The 22087-nt window shown below is 38.6% G+C and overlaps 1 protein-coding gene across 1 annotated transcript in view; it reads right to left on the bottom strand.

Annotated features, from left to right (window-relative positions):
• Window positions 1-22087, bottom strand: part of LOC127570653 (LYR motif-containing protein 4) — a 147371-nt gene that overhangs the window by 100893 nt on the left and 24391 nt on the right. Inside the window, exon 2 of the mRNA XM_052016405.1 lies at window positions 8926-9046. Within this exon, the coding sequence (XP_051872365.1) occupies window positions 8926-9046 (121 nt within the window). The remainder of the gene's footprint in view (window positions 1-8925; window positions 9047-22087) is intronic.

Here is a 22087-nt window from a genome sequence, read left to right as displayed (position 1 = left end):
TTTGTCAGAAGTGGCAGGAGCAATTAATATGCATTAGTACAATCCCACAAAAGATTCATTTGGTGGCAAAGAAGGAACTAGGAACACCTTGCCATCTTTTGTTAGTTACTTTTCAAATGTCATGTAAATAAAATACTTAATATTACAAATCATGCAGAGTGATATTTTTTACTTTTTTGTATTCAAAAGCATTTTTTTGAAAACACAAATTGAATTTAATTTTATTTGATTTCCCTTAAGCAATTTGAAGTTCAAGGTCTTGATTAGCGTTATGCTGTAGGTCTCTGCCAATCTTGTACATTGCACGCTTATAAATAAATTGATCTGCATTAATCGGGTTATGTTAAGTTTCAAAAGAATCTAACAGATAAAAAAGTCAGTTAAATATTTCAGATTCAAACAAACACTAATAACAGACTTCATGTGCTCCCTTGTCAAAATAATGACAGTCTGCAAGACTAACAGACATAACCTTTGGTCTCGTCCCTCAATTACCCAGTGCTGGCGTAATTTAGGCAACATAATGTACACCTGCGCCTCATCCATCCAACATTCACACCTAACGTGTGCTATTAAAAATGTGGATCCCTTCCACAGCAAAACGCCACCAGGGGATTTTGAACACGAGAATAATTACTTGGTATAGGTTATCGACCTGTACAAGGATTTACAGCAAGGTTATGTCACACAAGAGACCCTGCCTTGAGCTCAACTCTTCAATGGCATGCTTCAGGTTTCAGAATAATGTACGGGTGACTTATACCATGTTAAAAATATTTTATATATTTTCCAATTATAATCGTGACTAAATTCTTCATCCTTAAATATAGAGAAAGAAAATTATAAATACCCGAACTAATGTCAGATTTATTGGTATTATTATAAAAATGGAAAATGGCTCCTTTTGGACAAATAAGTGAGGACTGGACATGCTTTTTTTTGTCTGGGGTCAGAGATTAAAAAAAAACAGGCCCAGAAGACCTTCTCTTTGTTAGTTTGGCACAACAGGAAAAAAAATACAATACTCTCATCTATTCAGCTACCAAGCATCTGAATCTACTACAACAAAATATTCCATCTATTTGTGTAGCTTTGCTGAACTTTGACAAAAGATGGTTACTTCAGGACATGCTGGCTTTGATTTTCGTTCAGATCCAAACCACAGATTTCTCAGTGCAGCAAAGACACAGTATTACGCTGGAATATACAAGCAGATCCAAACTTTCAATCAAAATGAAAACTAAATTTTATATTTTGAAAATAAAATGTATTTTTGCAAATTTGTTATAGAAATAATGCAGGCTAAATATTAGTAATATTATTGCAATATTTTCTAATGAACTATCTTTTTAATGGATATGCCTTTTCAAATTAATCAGTATCACGCTGAGACTTAGTGACTTGAGTTTGTAGGTTTGTATCATATTATGTGTGACATTGGCAACTAAGCATCAACAATATTAGTAGCAGCTACATTGGGACACAACAATTTTCATGTTCTTTTTCAAGTCATGTATCAGTTGAACATACAGATATTCCTTCATTGCTTCAGAATCCAGGAACTCCATATCTAATAGCACAGTGAGGATATTTTCATCATATAGACTCCAGCAGGTCAAGGAGGATACCTGCTCTGACTGCATGAAGGCAGATAATGGAAGGTCCGCTGAATATCCAGTTATTGCTCATGATGTACAGTGGCATGCAAAAGTTTGGGCACCCCTGGTCAAAATTTCTGTTACTGTGAATAGTTAAGTGAGTAGATGAACTGATCTCCAAAAGTCAAAAGTTAAAGATGAAACATTCTTTTCAACATTTTAAGCAAGATCAGTGTATTATTTTTGTTTTGTACAATTTTAGAGTGAAAAATGGAAAGGAGCACCATGCAAAAGATTGGGCACCTCAAGAGATTTGAGCTCTCAGATAACTTTTACCAAGGTCTCAGACCTTCATTAGCTTGTTATGGATATGGCTTGTTCACAGTCATCGTTAGGAAAGGCCAGGTGATGCAAATTTCAAAGCTTTATAAATACCCTGATTCCTCAAACCTTGTCCCAACAATCAGCAGACATGGGCTTCTCTAAGCAGCTGCCTAGCACTTCGAAAATTAAAATAAATGATGCCCACAAAGCAGGAGAAGGCTATAAGAAGATAGCAAAGCATTTCTAGGTAGCTGTTTCCTCACATAATTAAGAAATGGCAGTTAACAGGAACAGTGCAGGTCAAGTTGAGGTCTGGAAGACCGAGAGAACTGCTCGTAGGATTGCGAGAAAGGCAAATCAAAACCCCCGTTTGACTGCAAAAAGACCTTCAGGAAGATTTAGCAGACTCTGACGTGGTGGTGCACTGTTCTACTGGGCAGCGACACCTGCACAAATATGACCTTCATGGAAGAGTCATCAGAAGAAAACCTTTCCTGCGTCCTCACCACAAAATTCAGCATCAGAGGTTTGCAAAGGAACATCTAAACAAGCCTGATGCATTTTGGAAACAAGTCCTGTGGACTGATGAAGTTAAAATAGAAGTTTTTGGCTGCAATGAGCAAAGGTATGTTTGGAGAAAAAAGGGTGCAGAATTTCATGAAAAGAACACCTCTCCAACTGTTAAGTACGGGGGTGGATCGATCATGCTTTGGGCTTGTGTTGCAGTCAGTGGCATGGGGAACATGTCAGTGGTAGAGGGAAGAATGAATTCAATTAAATACCAGCAATTTCTGGAAGCAAACATCACACGGTCTGTAAAAAAGCTGAAGGTGAAAAGAGGATGGCTTCTATAACAGGATAATGATCCTAAACACACCTCAAAATCCACAATGGACTACCTCAAGAGGCACAAGCTGAAGGTTTTGCCATGGCCCTCATAGTCCCCCTGACCTAAACATCATCAAAAATCTGTGGATAGACCTCAAAAGAGCAGTGCATGCAAGACGGCCAAAGAATCTCACAGAACTAGAAGCCTTTTGCAAGGAAGAATGGGCGAAAATCCCCCAAACAAGAATTGAAAGACTCTTAGCTGGCTACAGAAAGCGTTTACAAGCTGTGATACTTGCCAAAGGGGGTGTTACTAAGTACTGACCATGCAGGGTGCCCAAAGTTTTGCTTTGGGCCCTTTTCCTTTTTTGTTATTTTGAAACTGTAAAAAAAAATGGAAATAAAGAAGTAATCTTGCTTAAAATATGAAAGAAATGTGTCATCTTTAACTTTATGCCTTTTGGAAATCAGGTCATCTTTTACTTGCTTAGCTATTCACAGTAACAGAAATTTTGACCAGGGGTGCCCAAACTTTTGCATGCCACTGTACATATGGTAGTGCTGGTTATGCAATTAACAAGCATATGATAATAATTAATTACCTATCAAATAAATAACACCATGTCTGGCAAAGGCATGTCTGCAGTAAATAATCACAGAAATTTTTCTACTGTAACAGATCAGTTATGATATTTTCTGTGTTACTGTTGAATTAGACTTGGTTTCTTTCCAAAGTGGTAGGGTTAATTGTTACAAAACAGAGAAGACAATGGGCAGAATCATGATGGACTAGGCCTGCTGCCCATATCTCGTTGATCTTACATACCCGGGTCTCCTGTAATGAGAGACTGAGGTGGCAAAATGTGGGGACTGTATCTCTGAAATGCCCGACAGTCCCAAACAGCTGGCGTCCATGCCAGATGTGAAAATTGTCACAGGTTTTAGTAGTTACATTATATATTGACAACAACCTTTCCCTCAATGTCAACAAAGGAGCTGGTCATTGACTTCAGGAAAGGGGGCGGTGTACATGCACCTGTCTACGTTAATGGTGCTGAGGTCAGGAGGGTTGAGAGCTTCGAGTTCCTGGGAGTGAACATCACCAACAGCCTGTCCTGGTCAAATCACGTAGATGCCACGGCCAAGAAAGCTCACCAGCGCCTCTACTTCCTCAGGAGGCTAAAGAAATTTGGTTTGTCCCCTTTGACTCTCACCAACTTTTATCGATGCACCATAGAAAGCATCCTATCTGGATTTATCATGGCTTGGTAAGGCAACTGATCTGCCCAGGACCGCAAGAAACTGCAGAGAGTGGTGGACACAGCCCAGAGCATCGCGGACACCAGCCTCCCCTCCTTGGACTCTGTCTTTACCTCTCATTGTCTTGGCGAAGCAGCCATCATAATCAAAGACCCCACCCACCCAGGACATTCTCTCTTCTCTCCTCTTCCATTGGGTAGAAGATACAGGAGCCTGAGGGCACATACCACCAGACTTAAGGACAGCTTCTGCCCCACTGTGATAAGACTATTGAACGGTTCCCTAATACAATGAGATGGACTCTGACCTCACGATCTACCTTGTTGTGACCTTGCACCTTATTGCACTGCACTTTCTCTGTAGCTGTGACACTTTACTCTGTACTGTTATTGTTTTTACCTGTACTACATCAATGCACTCTGTACTAACTCAATGTAACTGCACTGTGTAATGAATTGACCTGTATGATCAGTATGCAAGACAAGTTTTTCACTGTACTTTGGTACAAGTGACAATAATAAACTAATACCAATATCTGAAACTTCGAGATTTAAGACTATTAAAATTGATGTAAAACATTTAAAGTTATTAAAATTAAAAATAAGTTAACAAGACACATAATACATTAATAACATATATTAAACTAAAGCAAAACAATGAAAAACCAATTTACCTTCTCCTTTGTGGCCTAATTCACAATCCCTACAGAAATTTATGGAATCTCAGATTCTGCTCCAGATCTGACATTGCACATAGTCCAGTAGTCCCAGAAGGACTGGCTTTCTGAATCCGTCAGTAGGTCCTGGACTTCTATGCCTCCACAGCACACATGTGAAAGTCTGGGAGCTAAATGCTGATGGCTCAGCACAATTTGGTCCATTCATTAATTCCAATGCAACACTGAAATTGACAAAACCTTACACCATACTGAATATTACTAATGATTGTCACATAATTGGTCAAATCTCAGGTCAAGTCTATTTCTTATACGACCATCTGGAGTAACGTCCTTTATTGGTATCATCCTCAACAGGTCAGCTGTGCATCAATAGACGAGGTCCTAAAGATTTAAAATCTTAACTGCAAAAAAAATTAATAGCATGACCTAAATAAAACATTAGGAAATAATGATGTTATCTGGGAATATTTAATAAACATGTTCTTCAGGAACCTCTATCTTTCTGTACCATAGCTGCCTTACTTCTCTGATAGAACTCAAAGGTAACCTGAAGTCTACAAGGCAATCCAGAAACACTGGACCTTAAAATTTTCTCTCCATGCTGTAATACAATATAATAAAGATTTGAAAATTTAACTGGATTGATGAGAGTAATGTTAGATTTCAGAAGATTAAATGATGAATGGGAAATGCAATCATAGCAACTGCTAATCATTCAGATTGCACGTGTCATTCAGTAGCCCTCTCTCACTGAAGGGAGAAAAGACAATGAGATTTCTAATGGAAAATCTCACTCAAACATTTAAATATCAACAAAATGACAGAAATATTCAACAGATCAGGAAACATCTTTGGAGAAAATTGGAAGCCGATGGAATGTGCTTTGCATACAGTATAATTGTAAGGTAATTACATTAAATGATTAAATACTTTGACATTTGTTGGAGTATCTCTCTTCCCCTTCCACATGTGATTTAAGGAAAGCAATTTCAATTTTTACTTATGTGGCTTTTGGGTTTCTGATTAGACTGCGATTTATTTTTTGCATTTCCTCAGTGCACAGGGAAACCTGGTTTATTTTCACTCAGCCCTGACTCCCAGCAATCCTGTTGCTATTTTTGTAATGGAGCATTACATTATGCTGAAAACAAATTCTGGAAAAGGTGCAGAAAATAATAGAAATCTGTCTTTCTGATGTAATTCATCTTGCTATATTCTTTGGGCTCATGAGCACCATAAATTGAGAACAGCTTTACTTGGAATAAGACTCTGTAAGGCATCATAAAATAATAGCAGTTCCAATTGGAGTACAACACTGTAAAGGGACTTTAATTTTTACCAAAATGTCTAAGCAGAAAGCTGCAGTAGGTATTCATCATTTCATCAATACAACACAGTATGAATGTGAAGAATGGATTTTTAAAACACAATTAATAATGCTTTTTGTTCAAAAAGAAACTAAAGCACAATTTCATAAGGACCTCTGCTAGAAAAAGGACACCAAACATAATTCAAATGGAAAACAGCAGGCCAACAAGAGAAATAAAAATTTTTTTAGGACACACAAAAAAAACCCAGCTTAGCAACAAAGGTTAATTTCAATTACTTTGAACATGCATGTATTGTGGGTGAAAAAAATGCAGAAGATGTCCTATGTGCACACAAAAGACAAATTCTGAGCCAATGTTGACACATTCAATGCAACATACAAGAGGATGAGTCTTACACTCAACATCCTCCACCAACCTGCCCACTGCACCTCAAAGCACAGGAGAGTTACCACCAATGTGGTTTCTCCAAAATCCTTCAAATCCACTGAAAGGATAAGTAAACCAATGTCAGTGTCCTCTCCCAGGAGAACATCCACTGCATTGAAGCCCTTTTAACACTACTGGCTGATTGTTAACATAGAACATAGACCATAGAACAGTACAGCACAGGAACAGGCCCTTCTGCCCACCATGTCTGCTCTGACCACGATGCCAATCTAATTAATCCCATCTGCTTGCACACAGTCCCTAACCCTCTATTCTTTGCTTCTTCATGTGGCTGTCTAAATACTTTTTAAAAGTTGCTATTGTATCTGCTTCTACCACTTCCCCTGGTAGTACTGCTTTGTAGCTAGCTATTAGGTTGTATGAAAACAAGGAGTCTCGTTCTCTAATTTTACGGAGAAATTATTTTCAAAGAACGTGGTTGAAATGAAGAAGCCATTCTAGGTGTATGAAAATCTTATGTTCTAAAGACAAAAAAAAAGCAAAAATAAAGCAATAATGTAATTTCAATTTGACTTAGCTGTGAAATGCAATAGGGTTCTTGGCTAATTAAACATCTGGTTTTCACGACCAATGTTTAACATCAGCTGTACCCAAGGTCTGCAAGAAGTGAGCAGGGCTGTAGTTCAAATGAATCGCAACATTGAAACTTCATATGAATCGTAACATTTCGACCCAACCACGGGAGCATTTTCATGGAGAATGCAGCAATCCAAAGCAGAGGCTCAACACTACCAGTCAAATGTTTCTTGGAATGGATGTTCAAGGTCATTGATCCCATATCCCATGAAAAAATAAAAGTATTTCCAATGTGGCCTTCAATTCATTTCACATTTAAATACTTGTACATTCTGTCTAAATATGTCTTTGTCATTCATGTTATTCTGTGGAAGCAGGTTCTACATTCTAACCACTCTCTGGATAAAGAAGTTTCCCCTACATTCCCCTTTGAATTTATTAGAGATTTTTATAGTTGTCCATAGTTTTGGATGATAGTGACTCATAATCAACCCTAATGGACTTTAAGTTAGAGTAGAGCCCCACTTGGTGCAATTTACTGTGACAGTTGAACCCTCTTCTGTTACCATCCTTGCAAAAATTTTACTTTAAAACACATATAACTCTATTGTTTTTCAATTCTATCCTTCAGAACAGAAAGTGGTTTTGTTTTCATTTTTATAGTCTTCTACAGTCTGTGTCACTATTTTGTTTTTAAATCATTTATGACTCTCTATTCCCCCAAACATCAGCAAAATCCTGGCAACAGTGCTGACTGCAAATCTACTCCAGTGTAACCTCAATGCACAGTTGCTTGAAAGCTTGCTTCCATTTTCTTGTACATATTCAAATAAACAGTTTTTACTTCAAAAATTGCTTGCAGTATAACATGATCATTGGCCATTTAACCAATATTAAATGATATTTTGATATGAAAGTTTAATTGCACATAATATTAAAGATTTCAACAAATACAGGCCACTGATCACTTGACCATCAGAAAGAAATAATACAGCTCTCAAATGCAAAGAAAAATTCAAGATCTATATTTATAAGGAAGGATGCCTGATTTATTTTAGTTTCTTTAGAAACAAAGTCTTTACAGACACAATCTTCAGACTTAATAGTTTGTTAATTGACATGAATATCTTGATGTCTATTTCTTGGCTCACCGTTCATAGTACGAAGGAATTCGATGTTATTTGGAAAACTGTCTTATTATTGATTTAACCTTGTAGGTTTATGTCCAACTGTTAGTTTAATATGAATTAGTACACCCAAATCTACCTTTGTTCTACTGTACTCCATTGATATAACGTACAAGATCAATGCTCTCAACAAAATCCAGTGAATCAAAAATCTACTGATATAATCTGAAACACAAAATTCACCCAAACCTGTGTACTATGACAGTCAGTAGCCAAGTGACAAATATGCAATGAACCTATTCATACTCCATGTACACCAAGAATATATAAATACACTTTTGAGTATTGCCCAAAGGGTGAGATGACCTTGAAGCTCAAGTTCTCTCTTTGGGCTTATGATGTTCATTTAACTACTTGCCACGATAATTTCATTACAACATTACAATTGTGTACATTAAATTATTGTAGGAAGCAAGTTTTGAAAAAATACATTTTAACAATTTAAAAAATATTGGTCACACTTCTCACCTCATTAGCAATATAAATGTAGATAGTAAACTGAACTTCATCATGATGGGGCAATACACTTCATGAACCACTCCACCATTTAAACCTCTGATTTACCAACACAAAATAGCAAATGTTGGTTATAATCAGAAAATAAACACCTTTTGATTAGATCCTTCAGTTGCAATCACTTAATTTAGTAATTGTGCATTATGACTAATTTATACTTAAGTAGAAAGTAAATAGCTTAAGATTAGCAATTCGGTAGATATATTAAGACATGGAATTTAGCTCCAAAGGTGCCTTACCTGTCTTCTAATAATTTCTGTGTTGGTTTTAGCCTTTTCTATTAGCTCTTGGATAACTTCAGGATTTGTCTCATTTTTGTGTTCTCGAAAAGCATCCCTGATCCTCCGGAGTGCAAAGGTCCTTCAAGATTAAAAAGAACATATTTAGCAAAGTTATTTTAACATAAATTGATTACACTTTTATTGAGATTTGGTCATTATAGTTATATTTAACATGAAAATATTTTTTGTGCTTCCTTATTTTGGATGTCCTTACTAGACAGAATTGTTTGGTAATTTTTTTCATCAGCTGCCTTAATTAAAACAGCAAAAATCAGGTTACTCCTTTACTTACAGAGAATAAACATGGCTGGTCAAAATTAGTTGCCCAGGATTCCTGCTCATAACTGCCACCTAATAGCCATCGGTTTAATATAAATAATTTTTACTTTTCTTCTTCTGTTCCTCAGGATCAAGGATAACATTTCAACTCTAGTTTTGTGGATTCTGAGGTGGCTAATGAGGTCAATATGGGAACCACAGACTCCTCCACAAATGGAGCAGGTTGTGGCTAGTTTGTGAAGTGGTTACGCTCCCTACGCTGGGCTTTAATGTGCTCCCAGTTCATGCTCTTTTTCAACTTTGAGCAGTCATGGTCTCGAGGTTCTCAGGATTCAGTGGGGATGCTGGATTGTGGAGGGCTGTGGCTGTCATGTGACAGCATTGCCCACAACCTGGTTGGAAGACACACCACTGCCAATCAAGGTTTGGCCCCACCCCACCAATCAGTGCACACTTGACCATTGGTCCCTTTAAGTACCTTTGTACTTGGCCTTGGGCCATTGGCCTTTGTAATCAATTAGTCCTTGCTGGCACCGAACCATTGGCCTTTGCCTGCACTGCGTCAAGGGGTGGTGGGTATTGTATTGTTTTTCCGAGAGGGAGACACACACACAGAGACAGAGTGTGTGTGTGTCTTATCCCCGCTGCGATTTTCCCATGCTTGTCTTTTGTAAATAAATCATTTACTGCCAGACTGTGTTCAGAGTCCTTGCTTTTGAGACCCCCGAACCTGTTTCCTCACTTACAACAGATGCTGCACTTCTTGAAGGGAGTTCTAAGCACATCTTTGAAACATTTTCTTTGTCTGGTGTCAAGCACGCAAACTGTGTGGCAAAACAACATTGCCCATTGAGAGTAACCAGGGCCTCAATACTGGGGATATTGGCCTGGGAGAGCACACTGATGCCGGTTTGCTCATCCTTCCAGTGAAGGATTTTACAGAGACAGCATTGGTAGTATTTTTCCCAACGTCTTGAAATGCCTGGCACTAAATCTAAGTAGTAGTTCAGGAGGAACCTCTCCATTTGTAAAGGTATTATTATGTGGAGCTAGATCCCATATGTAGTTAACAAGAATAGCAAAGACATTACGGGGAAGCAAGAGAGGAAGGAATTGGATCTGCTGATAGAGTTTGATGAAATAGAGTTGGAAGAGTCTCCAGATAAAATCCAAGCAAGCCACCTGCTAATTCTACTTTCTTTTTCTCCCGTCAAGTCTGTTGGCTTTCATCACCCATATTTCCATTATTCATGCATGAATATTGACAACAAATGCTTACTGTCCATTTGATTACAGAGAACTGTACTGATTCTGACACTCTTTATACCACATTTCCAGTGGGAGTCGCTCATCTGAGGGAGGACCCATGTTCAATCAGCTCCTCCTGCACCAGGACACTCATACGAGCTGCAGAGCTTTTATTGCTAGAGATCAAAGCTAGGTCCTCCCTGAACATTTTACACTAATGTTTTATTAAAGTATATTCACCTTTTCATTTAATTCTAAATATCTGATGTTTTAAGGTTCAACCCTCTACTCTCAGGCTCTGGAAGCAAGTTTAAAAAAATTGAATGTAACACATAAAATGGAAATTCAAAGTACAGGGTGAAGTGTAATCTTAGTCTAAATTTAACAGATCATCATTTATACTAAGTAATGTAAGAATGCATCATGCACACCCTCATTCATGGAACGCAAACTAAACCTTGTGCTGACAAGTGACAGAAATGATTTTATGAAAGATTTCCTTCAATCTACATAGCCATGTACAAATATTAATGGCCAGATGTCATACCATTATTTAACACTATTCCATAATGTCTTCAGTGATGTGGCTCAAGATTTAATCAACTCCAGTTCATTCCATTAACAAACCAATTTTTGCGAACCAAACCTGCCATATGCTTGAGGTGAGAAAACATAAATGCAGATAATACCAACAAGTGGACCTCAGATACAGAACACATTTTCATGGAACACATTGCCCGAGGAGGTGGTGGATGTAGGGACTCTCACAACGTCTAACAAGCATCTAGACAAGCACTTGAATTGCCAAGGCAGAGAAGGCTATGGGCCAAATGCTGGTAAATGGGATTAGTGTTGATGGTACCTGAAGGTTGGCATGGACATGATGGGCTGCAGGGTGTTTCTGTGTTGTATGACACTGTGACTATAAGTGGAAATTGAGTGTCCATTATAATCTGCTCTGATGACATGATTTTCTACAAAATATGCTTCTGCCTTCCTTGTTCCTTAGCTGTGGCCTTTCCATTATGATAGTCGACAGGGTCTTCAATTGCAGCTCATCTATTTTCCTGCACCTCAGCTTGCACCCCCTTTCCTCCTGGTCAGAGCCAAGATAATGTTCCCCTGGAACTCAACGTCTACCCAATCAACCTCCACATTCAATGGATCAGCCTTCAAAATATCTGCTACCTTCAATGGGTTCCACCTCCTTTCCCATTTCAGCATTGCAAAGTGAAAGTTCCCTCTGCAAGTCCCTGGACCACAATCTCCACCAACCACATCTCTTCTCACAGAACCTTCCCATGTAATTGCAGAGATACAACACATATTCTTTTACTTCATCTCTTTCCACTACCTGGGGACTCAAACAGCTCTTCCAGGTGAAGCACTGATTCACTTGCATTTCTTCCAATTTAGGGTACTGCAGTTGCTGTTCACAATGTGGCCTCCTCTACATGTGAGGAAATACACATAGAATGGGTAGCACTTTGCAGAGCACAACATGGGCAACCCAGAGCTTCTGGCTGCCTATCACTTTAGTTCTTGTTTCCACTCCCATCCTGATCCACCTTTTGAGAGATGGCGAGATCTAAACATCTCTCTAATTTGGCAAATTTATGCCATTTATCTTGCACAATTGGAAACTTACCTTTATCTCTGCATTATTTTGATAAGCTTGATGTGTCTTCCAACATTAAACTTGACATACAAAGTTAAAGGTTATACTTAACAGGGCAAATACCCTCCTAATAATGTGATCACTGCTCTGATGATGCCAACCAAACTTAAAGGCTCAGAAATGAAACAATTTAATCTACTTAAGTCTTATTCTTGGGTGCAGCGAAGTCTTAGATATTTAGATTTTAATCACTTTTCTTATTTGTTAATGTTTTCCCCCCTCTCCTAATTCAATCTTTCCTTCCCCCATTTCATTCCTGTACTCTAATTCATCCTCCTTGTCCATTGTTCTCATTTCTTACTTATTTTGCAGTCCCAGCATCTTCCTTTAGGCACTGCTTTCTTCTCTTTTATCATCTCTCACACTTCATACCATTGTTTTCTTCTCCCCTCTCCGTCCACAAAGCTCTATTTTCATTAATTCTGTGTATGTTGTATTTGTGGTGCCCTATTATGTGTCTTTTCAAAATGCTTATGAACTTCCATCTATCTTATGTATTAGTTCAACAATTACTACAGCTTTTGTGGTTTCTTTGTATCATTTTGCTCATTTCTCTGTAATGACCTACAGGTTTCTGCACAAAACATTCAGGTCACGAAAACTACCAAGTAACATTATTGCAAATACAGGAAGAGAGAAGTAATTATTTTCACATTCCTGTTCAGTGTATTATGCAAATTACTGACAAATAACATACAGCCTTTCTCATAATTTATCTAAAATAGTTTTATATCTGCTGCACACCTTCACAGGGATGATGTCGAGTAACTCTTAGTTTAATGTCCATCAGTTTTTCTCATTTTCTTTCCACTGCTAACACAACCCTGCAAGCTCATACATAATACATTTCAATCAATGAGGTTTCGTTGGGCTAGTGAATGCCATCCCACTGCTGCACACTGGCAGATGGCAGTGCTTTTAATTAGGGCCTGTTCACCTATAAAGAGACATGGGGCGGTATTGTTAATAGGATTTGCTTAATATGAAATCTAATTCTCATTTGCAGCTGGTCCATATCAGACTGTTCGTTCTCTAGTAGCTTTATAGTATTTGGAGACACAGACATTTAAACAAATGACATGTCAAAAATTCTTAAGAGTCTTTGAGCCAAGAGTCTCCAAATCATTTAATTGAAAGTACATTTCAATCACAACAGATTATGTGGTTTTCAGATGAGGGGAAAATAATCTTTCATCATGACTAAACAAATCCAGAAAGCTTCGAATTTTAATATTGTTACAGGGCAACAACAGTGAGGTGATTCAGTCCCTGTCATTTATTGATCTACTCAGCTAGAAACTTAATAGTAATGGGGAAACAAATTACAAATAGGATTTTTGGAGAAATAACTTTGACCTTAAAATGCAAATAATTTCTCAAGCCAGACAGATTTTCACACAGCACATATTCATATTTTCCAATGTAATATAATGCTGGATGAGATTTCAGATGTCAACATGCACTGATTCATGGCTGTGAGACATATGGGACATTACCAAACATGGCATGTCAGACACATCAAAAGGGTTTAAATCTATCATTGTTCAAGTGGAGAAGAAAACAATTTAAATTTCTTTAATTCAGCTGGGATTGTATCAATCTGCAAACTGAATAAAAGATGTCAGAATCCATTAAGTTATCCATACAATATTTATGATTGCATTTTAGCCCCAAATACGCATACTTTATTTCAATATGAAATAATGATAATCATAGTGTTACCATAGCTCATTCTAACAAAATTCAAAAACAATATCAATAAAAGGAATTTTTGTACAATTTTAGTCTTCATTCTTATTTTCTCCTCTTCTCAAGCCACTGTCCATGGCCGGTACAAATAAAACAATTCACAGAAGCAGTGACATATCAGCCAGATGTCATGTTTCACAGATAAATATTGGCCAGGGCTAGAGTAGCAAAGGTGTTCTCTCAAGTTTCGACACATCATAGGGTAGAGGTAAGAGAATGGTTTTTGGCCTGGATTTGTTGGCATTCACTACCTTGACACTGTAAACCAATGCCGGGAGTATGCATAGACTCAACTAAATACAGAATCCAGAAAGTATTTTGAGTGGTTCCTTGCTCATCCACAAGGTGTGCTCTTTTGCAGCCTTCTCCAGTGTACTCTCCAGAAATCAGTACACGGACAATGATTTTGTATTCTTTTAAATGATTCGTGCTATAAAAACACAAAAACAGTAAGCTTTGTTGTATGAGCTATGTAACCTTTTCAGTGGCATATTATTAATAATCAGTAAACTCTCCTAAAAAAATTGTTGCATGGATTGTAATTTCCTCAAAATATTTGGATGAAAAGAAATGCTTTTTTAAAATGCATTTGAGATTTCAGTTACTGCTTTAATATTACGTGCACATTCCAATTTACATTTAACACTCTGTAACACCTTAAAAAATATACTTCTCCTTTCCTGGTTTGCTATTTATGGGAATTCGTTAATACAAGTGTTGCTGATTGCCAGAGAACTGCTGTCTGACGGCAACTGAAGCAGGATAGACTGGTATCCTAGATCTTTATGCATAGTTTTCTACAAAGTCAGTGACAAGCACTATTCCAAGATCCAAAAGGCAAAATTCAGATCTATAAGGCTAAAGTTTAAATAACTTTTCTCCAGAATGTATTTGCTGCCCGTGATGTTCTCTCAGAGACAACTGTGTTATCAAATACCTGTGTTTGGATTGCAAGCATGAATGTAAGCCATCAGCCTGCAGTTTTCAACATTAATTGCTCTTTTCAAATTGCCAGCCTTCCACTTAAATTTCTCCTCTTCACCTACACCACACAAAACCCACTGATTTGATGTCTGAACCTAAGTGTCTGTGATGCTGCCACAAGTTTTTCATTGTACCTGTACCTCACCATACTTGTGCATGTGACAATAAACTCAATGACTTGACTCATGGTTCATGTCAGCTTCATGATAATGCATTTTTCTACTGCGTATCCTGCAATCTTATGCTCTGAATATTGAATTTATCAACTTTAGACTTTTATCTTTTAGACTAGTTTTAATACTGTCTCCTAGATTTCCCCTTTGCAATACCCGAAGAATTCAATTCCCTTACTTTAAAAAAAACATTCATGGCAAGGCCAGCATTTATTAGTCATCCCCAAATGGTGATGAGCTGCTTTCTTGCCTTAATACTTCTGTTCATTATGTGACTAAACAGATAAATTACGTAACTCCATTTCTTGATTCACTGTGGGTTGACCTCTGTTGGTGCCTGTTTTCTCTATGGATATTGTGCATTAACATTGGGCGAGGGCTCAGTCACACTTGTCATCCACTATTGAACCCATTTGTTTTAATATGTATGCACGATCTTGAAGTTTCCCCTGGGAGTAAAATACAATATTACATACAATATCTAAGCAAGATGGAGGAAATGTTAAACAAAAACAAAAATCACAATTTTCTCATTTTGTATCTCATGGATTAAGCTGAAAGATTCAGTTGCAATACCAGTCCAACTTCCAGTGGAGCTTTTGAATTGCTAGGATGTTGATAGTTTAGCTTTGTGTCTGCATTTCAAACAAATCGCTCCATCATAAAGCTATATTTTGTACCCAAGCAGTGTTTTTACTTCCCAATATTACATTTGTGGAATGTAAGAATTAATTTGGGACAAATTTAAAATGACCAATACAAAAATTGAATGGGACAAAAAAAAATCCACCATAATGGAACTTTTTTAAAAAAAAATTCTCCTCACAGAGGGTGGCAAATCACTGGAATTTCCTATCCCATAAGGTTATAAGGGCTAGATCATTGAGGATATTTAATGAGGAAGTAGATAATTTTTTTGGGAAATATTAAGGAATTGATAACTATGGGGAACTGACACAGAAGAGATGAGACCTATGGCAGATCAGCCATGATCATATTAAACAGCGGGGCAAACTTAAGGATCATATGGACTACTCCTGTGCATATTTTGTTACATTCTAGTAAAACTAGTAACATTCTATATATCCCAAAGTGGGATTTGCAGCAACGTGGAGTCAAAATATTGGTTGGTCCAAAGGATGGCCAGTGTGCATCACTGCATGGAACTTGGCTTGATGGAATATCTAGTGTCATAAATTTTGATTTTAAGAGAATACCATTGACTCTAAAATTTGGTATCCTAACTACAGATTTTCTTGAGTGTAAAACTGATTTCATTCTCTGCAGCCTTTCAAATTTATTATTTAGTTCCAGTAGATGGTATGATGGGGTGAATGAAGCTACTTTCTTTGTTGATTTTGAATCAAGATCCTGCATGACGTTCGGTACAGGAAAGTTATATTTACACACTCAGGAAAAGAAAATCTTCATTCCTAACTTTCACCAAGCTGTCATGAGAAATTTGCTGGGATGTGGGGAGAGGCGATCTCAGACTGCTGTCTTGAGATATTACTGCACCTGACAGCAGCTGGTAAACAAATCAGTATATGCTCACTTGGAAAGAAACCAGGCTCAAGATTTTTTTTATAGATAAGAAAGATAACACATCATAATGGTGCAGACAATGCAATGGTTTGACAACCTATGGACATTTGGCAGAGTGAAATGTCTTGCTTATTCACTTATGTGTACCATAAATACAATAGTTATCAACAGACTAGTGTATTTAGTCAAGTGACATGCAAGCTGAAAACGTAATTCTAGCTAGTAAGGCATTCTACTTTCAATGGTTGAATTTGTAATTTTCCCAAAATGCTTCTTGAATGGATCAATTTATTCTGAATTCTAGTTATATAATACTACACAGATGGAAAACATTGGAGAGATACAAACAAAGAAAACTAATCTAGGTCAATGCCCTCATGTGAACACTCTTAGTCATCATAAAATACAGATTTTTGTCAACTAAAGATTTTTTTCTCATACTTTGATTACTCATAATTCCTACTGTCAAAATATGCTTCCTGTCATTTGAATGACTCTATCAATATCAAGATTTGTTCTCTAGAGTACACACTGCTTTGCAAAACATGCTGTCACCTATCTTAATATATCAACCAAAAAGCAATTGTTTTATCAATCCATGTTATTAAAATCCACTCACATACTAACATTTTAAAATTACATACTCCTGCAACAATATCATTAACAAGTACCAGATCAACTTGTACCATGATATCAGAGCTGTAGAGAATCCATAAATCAAAAATGTTTACTGCATAAATGAACTGCCTCAAAATAGGATTAAACACAGATTTAGAAAACAAATATATGCAACACAGCAGTTTTTGAGGAATACAACCTGGATACTCTGGGAAAATGGATCACTGCGAACCATTGAACAGTTATTTCAAGATTTCCCCCAACATTTTTTCAATTTTTCTTGCCACACTATTGTGATTGCACTTCCCCTCCAACAAACTTCCTGCACAAATGGAACTAATCTTCAGATCTACTGGGCAATTGTTCCACCTATGACAATTACATTCCAGAACCAATGCCAATTGGCCTGTTGAGCTGCAGTATGCAGATGACACTTGTGTCTAGCCATGCTTGGAATCCGAGCTCCAAGACATTCACTGAAGCATATGGGAGGATGGGCCTTGCATCTAACATCTGCAAGACAGAAGTCCTCTTCCAACCACCCAAAGCTGCACCACACTGCCCCTCAACAATGGAAGTTTACAGCAAGATCTGGAAAACATGAATCATTTCCCATATCTCAGAAACCACCTCTTGGTGTAGGCAGATATCAATGATGAAAATTCACCAATAACTTCAATGAACCAGCACAGCCTTTGCTCAATTGAGATAAAGGATATCTGAAGATTAGGACCTTATATGTGGCACAAAATTCATGGTTAACAGGGCAGCAGTGATCCCCGCCCTCCAACATGCTTCAGAAACATGAACCAGCTACAGCAGGACCTCAGGACATTGGAAAGGTAGCATCAACATGGTTTCTGCAACTTCCTCCAAATCCACTGGAAGAATAAATAAACCAATGTCAGCATCCTTTCCCAGGCCAACATCCTCAACAATGTGGCCTTCATTACACTAAGAATGGTTGATACCAGTCTTCCTAAACAAACATCCTATTCAGAGTCCTGTCACGGAAAGAGGTTACCAGGTAGAGAGAATTCTAAAATGTTCTCAAATTCTCCTTGATATGTTACATCCCCACCGGTTCCTGTGAATCTCTGGCACAAATGAAGATGGCGCATTCAGGATGACATTAAGACCCTTGCAGCCATGCATCAGGAGCACTAGTAGACTCATAGGAGTGCACTATCTCATAAACTACCCATCTGTCTGCCCCATTAGGTACTTGCTGTCCTTTCTGCAAAAGGATTGCAGATCTCAAACAGATTTTATTAGCCACCTTGGAACCCACGAAACCAGAGTGACAGCAACTCATCCTCAATCCTCAGGGATTACCAAAAGAGAAGATATTTTCATCCTCCTGAAGTATGTTTCTACATCCCTCAATATTTTGTACACTTACAAGTGGCCATGTCATCTGCACATTTCAAAAGTGTGCCCTGATCTCTGGTTCCAAGTCATTAGTGTGCAAAGACAGAAGTACTTCTAAATGTGAACATGATCCTCTTCCACTGCTTGGGATTTGTTATCTTCTGATTATTCTTACATAGAAAATGGTTAACCCAATGCAGCAGTGGGGCATTATTACTGCAGTGTCAGAAACTATGATCTTTGGAGGAAAACATTCAATTATCAATGAACTATATTCATATTTCTGACAAAAGATTGATGGAGTAACAATTTTAGGTTTTATCCATTAGCCTTATCTACATGGATTCTCAGGTGCTCATACACTCAAACTTTTCTCAGCATACTTTGTCATTTATTTACAATCCAATTCAATCATCATCCTATACTGTTCTTCCAAAGCACAATTGTTTGAACAAGAGGGAAATGAGAGTGCAAAATAATATACAGACAGTGAAGTTAGTACAAAATGGTATGAGATGCAGGTATGACTGAAATGTAGCAATTATTACATTTGTAACGAGAGTGGAGACCTGATGCAGGGTTTCGACATGAAACATTGACAATTTCTTTCCTTTCGCAGATGCTGCTTGACCCACTGAGTTCCTCTAGCAGTTTGTTTTACATCTTATGCTCTTTCTACATCGTACTTCATTTAAAATATTGCAGCTATGATCTACTTGATTTCTTGATTTACTTGCATAATTTATTATCTAATATTTTTAACAGAAGGCTAGTGGGCAGGTACAGCAAATAATTAGGAAAGCTGGCAATGTTATTGTTTATTGCTAGGGGAATTGAATACAAAAGTAGAGAATTTTTGTTTCAGTTATGTAAGGTAACAGTGAACCATACATGTAGTACTATACACAATAGAACATAACAGCACAGTACAGGCCCTTCAGCCCACGATGTTGTGCTGACATTTTACCCTGCTCTAAAATCTATCTAACCCTTCCCTCCCACATAGCCCTCCATTTCTCTATCACTCATGTGGCTATCTAAGTCTCTTAAACGTCCCTAACGTATCTGCCCCCACAACCTCTGCCGTGCATTCCACACCCCCACCACTCTCTGTGTAAAAAAAACCTAGCTTTGACATCCCCTTTATACCTTCCTGCAATCACCTTAAAATTATGCCCACTCACATTAGCCATTTTCACCCCGGGAAAAGTCTATGCCTCTTATCTTGTACACCTCTATCAAGTCACCTCTCATCCTTCTTTGTTCCAAAGAGAAAAGCCCTAGTTCACTCAATCTATCCTCATAAGACATGCTCTGCAATCCAGGCAGCATCCTGGTAAATCTCCTCTGCACCCTCTCTAAATCTTCCACATCCTTCATATAATGAGGCAACCAGAATTGAACACAATACTCCAAGTGTGGTCTATCCAGAGTATTATCGAGCTGCAACAGTAACTTGTGCCTCTTGAACTCAATACCCCGACTAATGAAGGCCAACACATCATATGCCTTCTTAACTACCCTATTGACCTACACGGCAACCTCGAGGGATCTATGGATGTGGACCCCAAGATCCCTCTGATCCTCCACACTGCTAAGAGTCCTGCCATTAACCTTGTATTCTGCCTTCAAATTCGATCTTCCAAAGTGATCACTTCACACTTTTCTGAGTTGAACTCCATGTGCAACTCCTCAGCCCAGCTCTGCATCCTCTCAATGTCCTGCTATAATCTACAGCAACCTTCTACACTATCCACAACACCACCAATCTTTGTGTCATCAGCAAACTTACTAACCCACCCTTCCACATCCTCATCCAAGTCATTTAGAAAAATCACAAAGAGCAGGACACCACTGGTCACCGACCTCCAGGCAGAATACGCTCCATCTACCACCACCCTTTTATGGGCGAGCCAATTCTGAATCCACACAGCCAAGTTTCCCTAGATCCCATTCCTCCTGACTTTCTGAATCAGCCTTCCATGAAGAACCCTATCAAACACCTTACTAACATCCATGTAACCACATCCACTTGCTCTACCTTCATCAATGTGCTTTGTCACATCCTCAAAGAATTCAAATCAGGCTCGTGAGGCATGACCTGCTCCTCACAAGCTATGCTGACTGTCCATTATCAGCCTATGCTTCTCCAAATGCCCATAAATACTGTCTCTAAGAATCTTCTCTAGTAATTTGCCCACCACTGAAGTAAGACTCAGCTGGTCAGATTGATGAGGGTAGTGCGGTGGATGTGGTCTATATGGATTTTAGTAAGGTGTTTGATAAGGTTCCTCATGGTAAGCTTCTTCAGAAGGTCAGAGGCCAAGGGATCCAGGGAAGCTTGGCTGTGTGGATTAGGAATTGGCTTGCCTGTAGAAAGCAGAGGGTTGTGGTGGAAGGAGTGCCCTCAGACTGGAGGGCAGTGACTAGTGGTGTCCCGCAGGGATCAGCTCTGGGACCTCTACTTTTTGTGATATTTATAGATGACTTAGATGAGGGGGTGGAAGGCTGGGTTAGTAAGTTTGCGGATGACACTAAGATCGGCGGTGTTGTGGATAGTGTGGAGGGCTGTCGGAGCTTACAGAGGGATATTGATAGGATGCAGAGCTGGGCTGACAAGTGGCAGATGGAGTTCAATCCGGAGAAGTGTGAGGTGGTACACTTTGGAAGGACAAACTTCAGGACAGAGTACAGGGTAAATGGCAAGGTACTTGGCAGTGTAGAGGAGCAGAGGGATCTGGGGGTTCATATTCACAGTTCACTGAAAGTTGCCTCACAGGTGGATAGAGCAGTTAAGGCGGCCTATGGGATGTTAGCTTTCATAAATCGTGGGATTGAGTTTAAGAGCCGTGAAGTGATGATGCAGCTTTACAAAACTCTAGTTAGACCACACTTAGAGTACTGTGTTCAGTTCTGGTCGCCGCATTATAGGAAGGATGTGCAGGCGTTGGAGAGGGTGCAGAGGAGATTTACCAGGATGCTGCCTGGATTAGAGCGTATGGAATATGAGGAAAGGCTTAAGGTACTAGGGCTTTATTCACTGGAAAGGAGGAGGATGAGAGGAGACATGATAGAGGTATATAAAATATTGAGAGGAATAGATAGACAGTCAGCGCCTCCTTTCCAGGGCACCAATGCTCAAGGCGAGAGGGCATGGCTTTAAGGTTATGGGTGGGAGGTTCAGGGGAGATGTCAGGGGGAGGTTTTTCACCCAGAGAGTGGTTGGTGCATGGAATGCACTGCCTGGAGTGGTGGTGGAGGCAGATACATTGGACAGGTTCAAGAGTTTGTTGGATAGGCATATGGAGGAATGTGAGATAGAGGGATATGCGGGAGGAAAGGGTTAGATAGTGTGAGGGTGGTTTGATGGATGGCACAACATGGTGGGCCGAAGGGCCTGTTTTGTGCTGTATGGTTCTACGGTCTGTAATTCCCAGGGTTATCCCTACTTCCTTTCTTAAACAAAGGAACAACA

The sequence above is a fragment of the Pristis pectinata genome, chromosome 5, assembly GCF_009764475.1.
Source record: "Pristis pectinata isolate sPriPec2 chromosome 5, sPriPec2.1.pri, whole genome shotgun sequence".
Lineage (NCBI taxonomy): Eukaryota > Metazoa > Chordata > Chondrichthyes > Rhinopristiformes > Pristidae > Pristis > Pristis pectinata.
The sequence above is the reverse complement of the archived record's forward strand: the minus strand, read 5'-3'. Positions and strand labels throughout refer to the sequence as shown.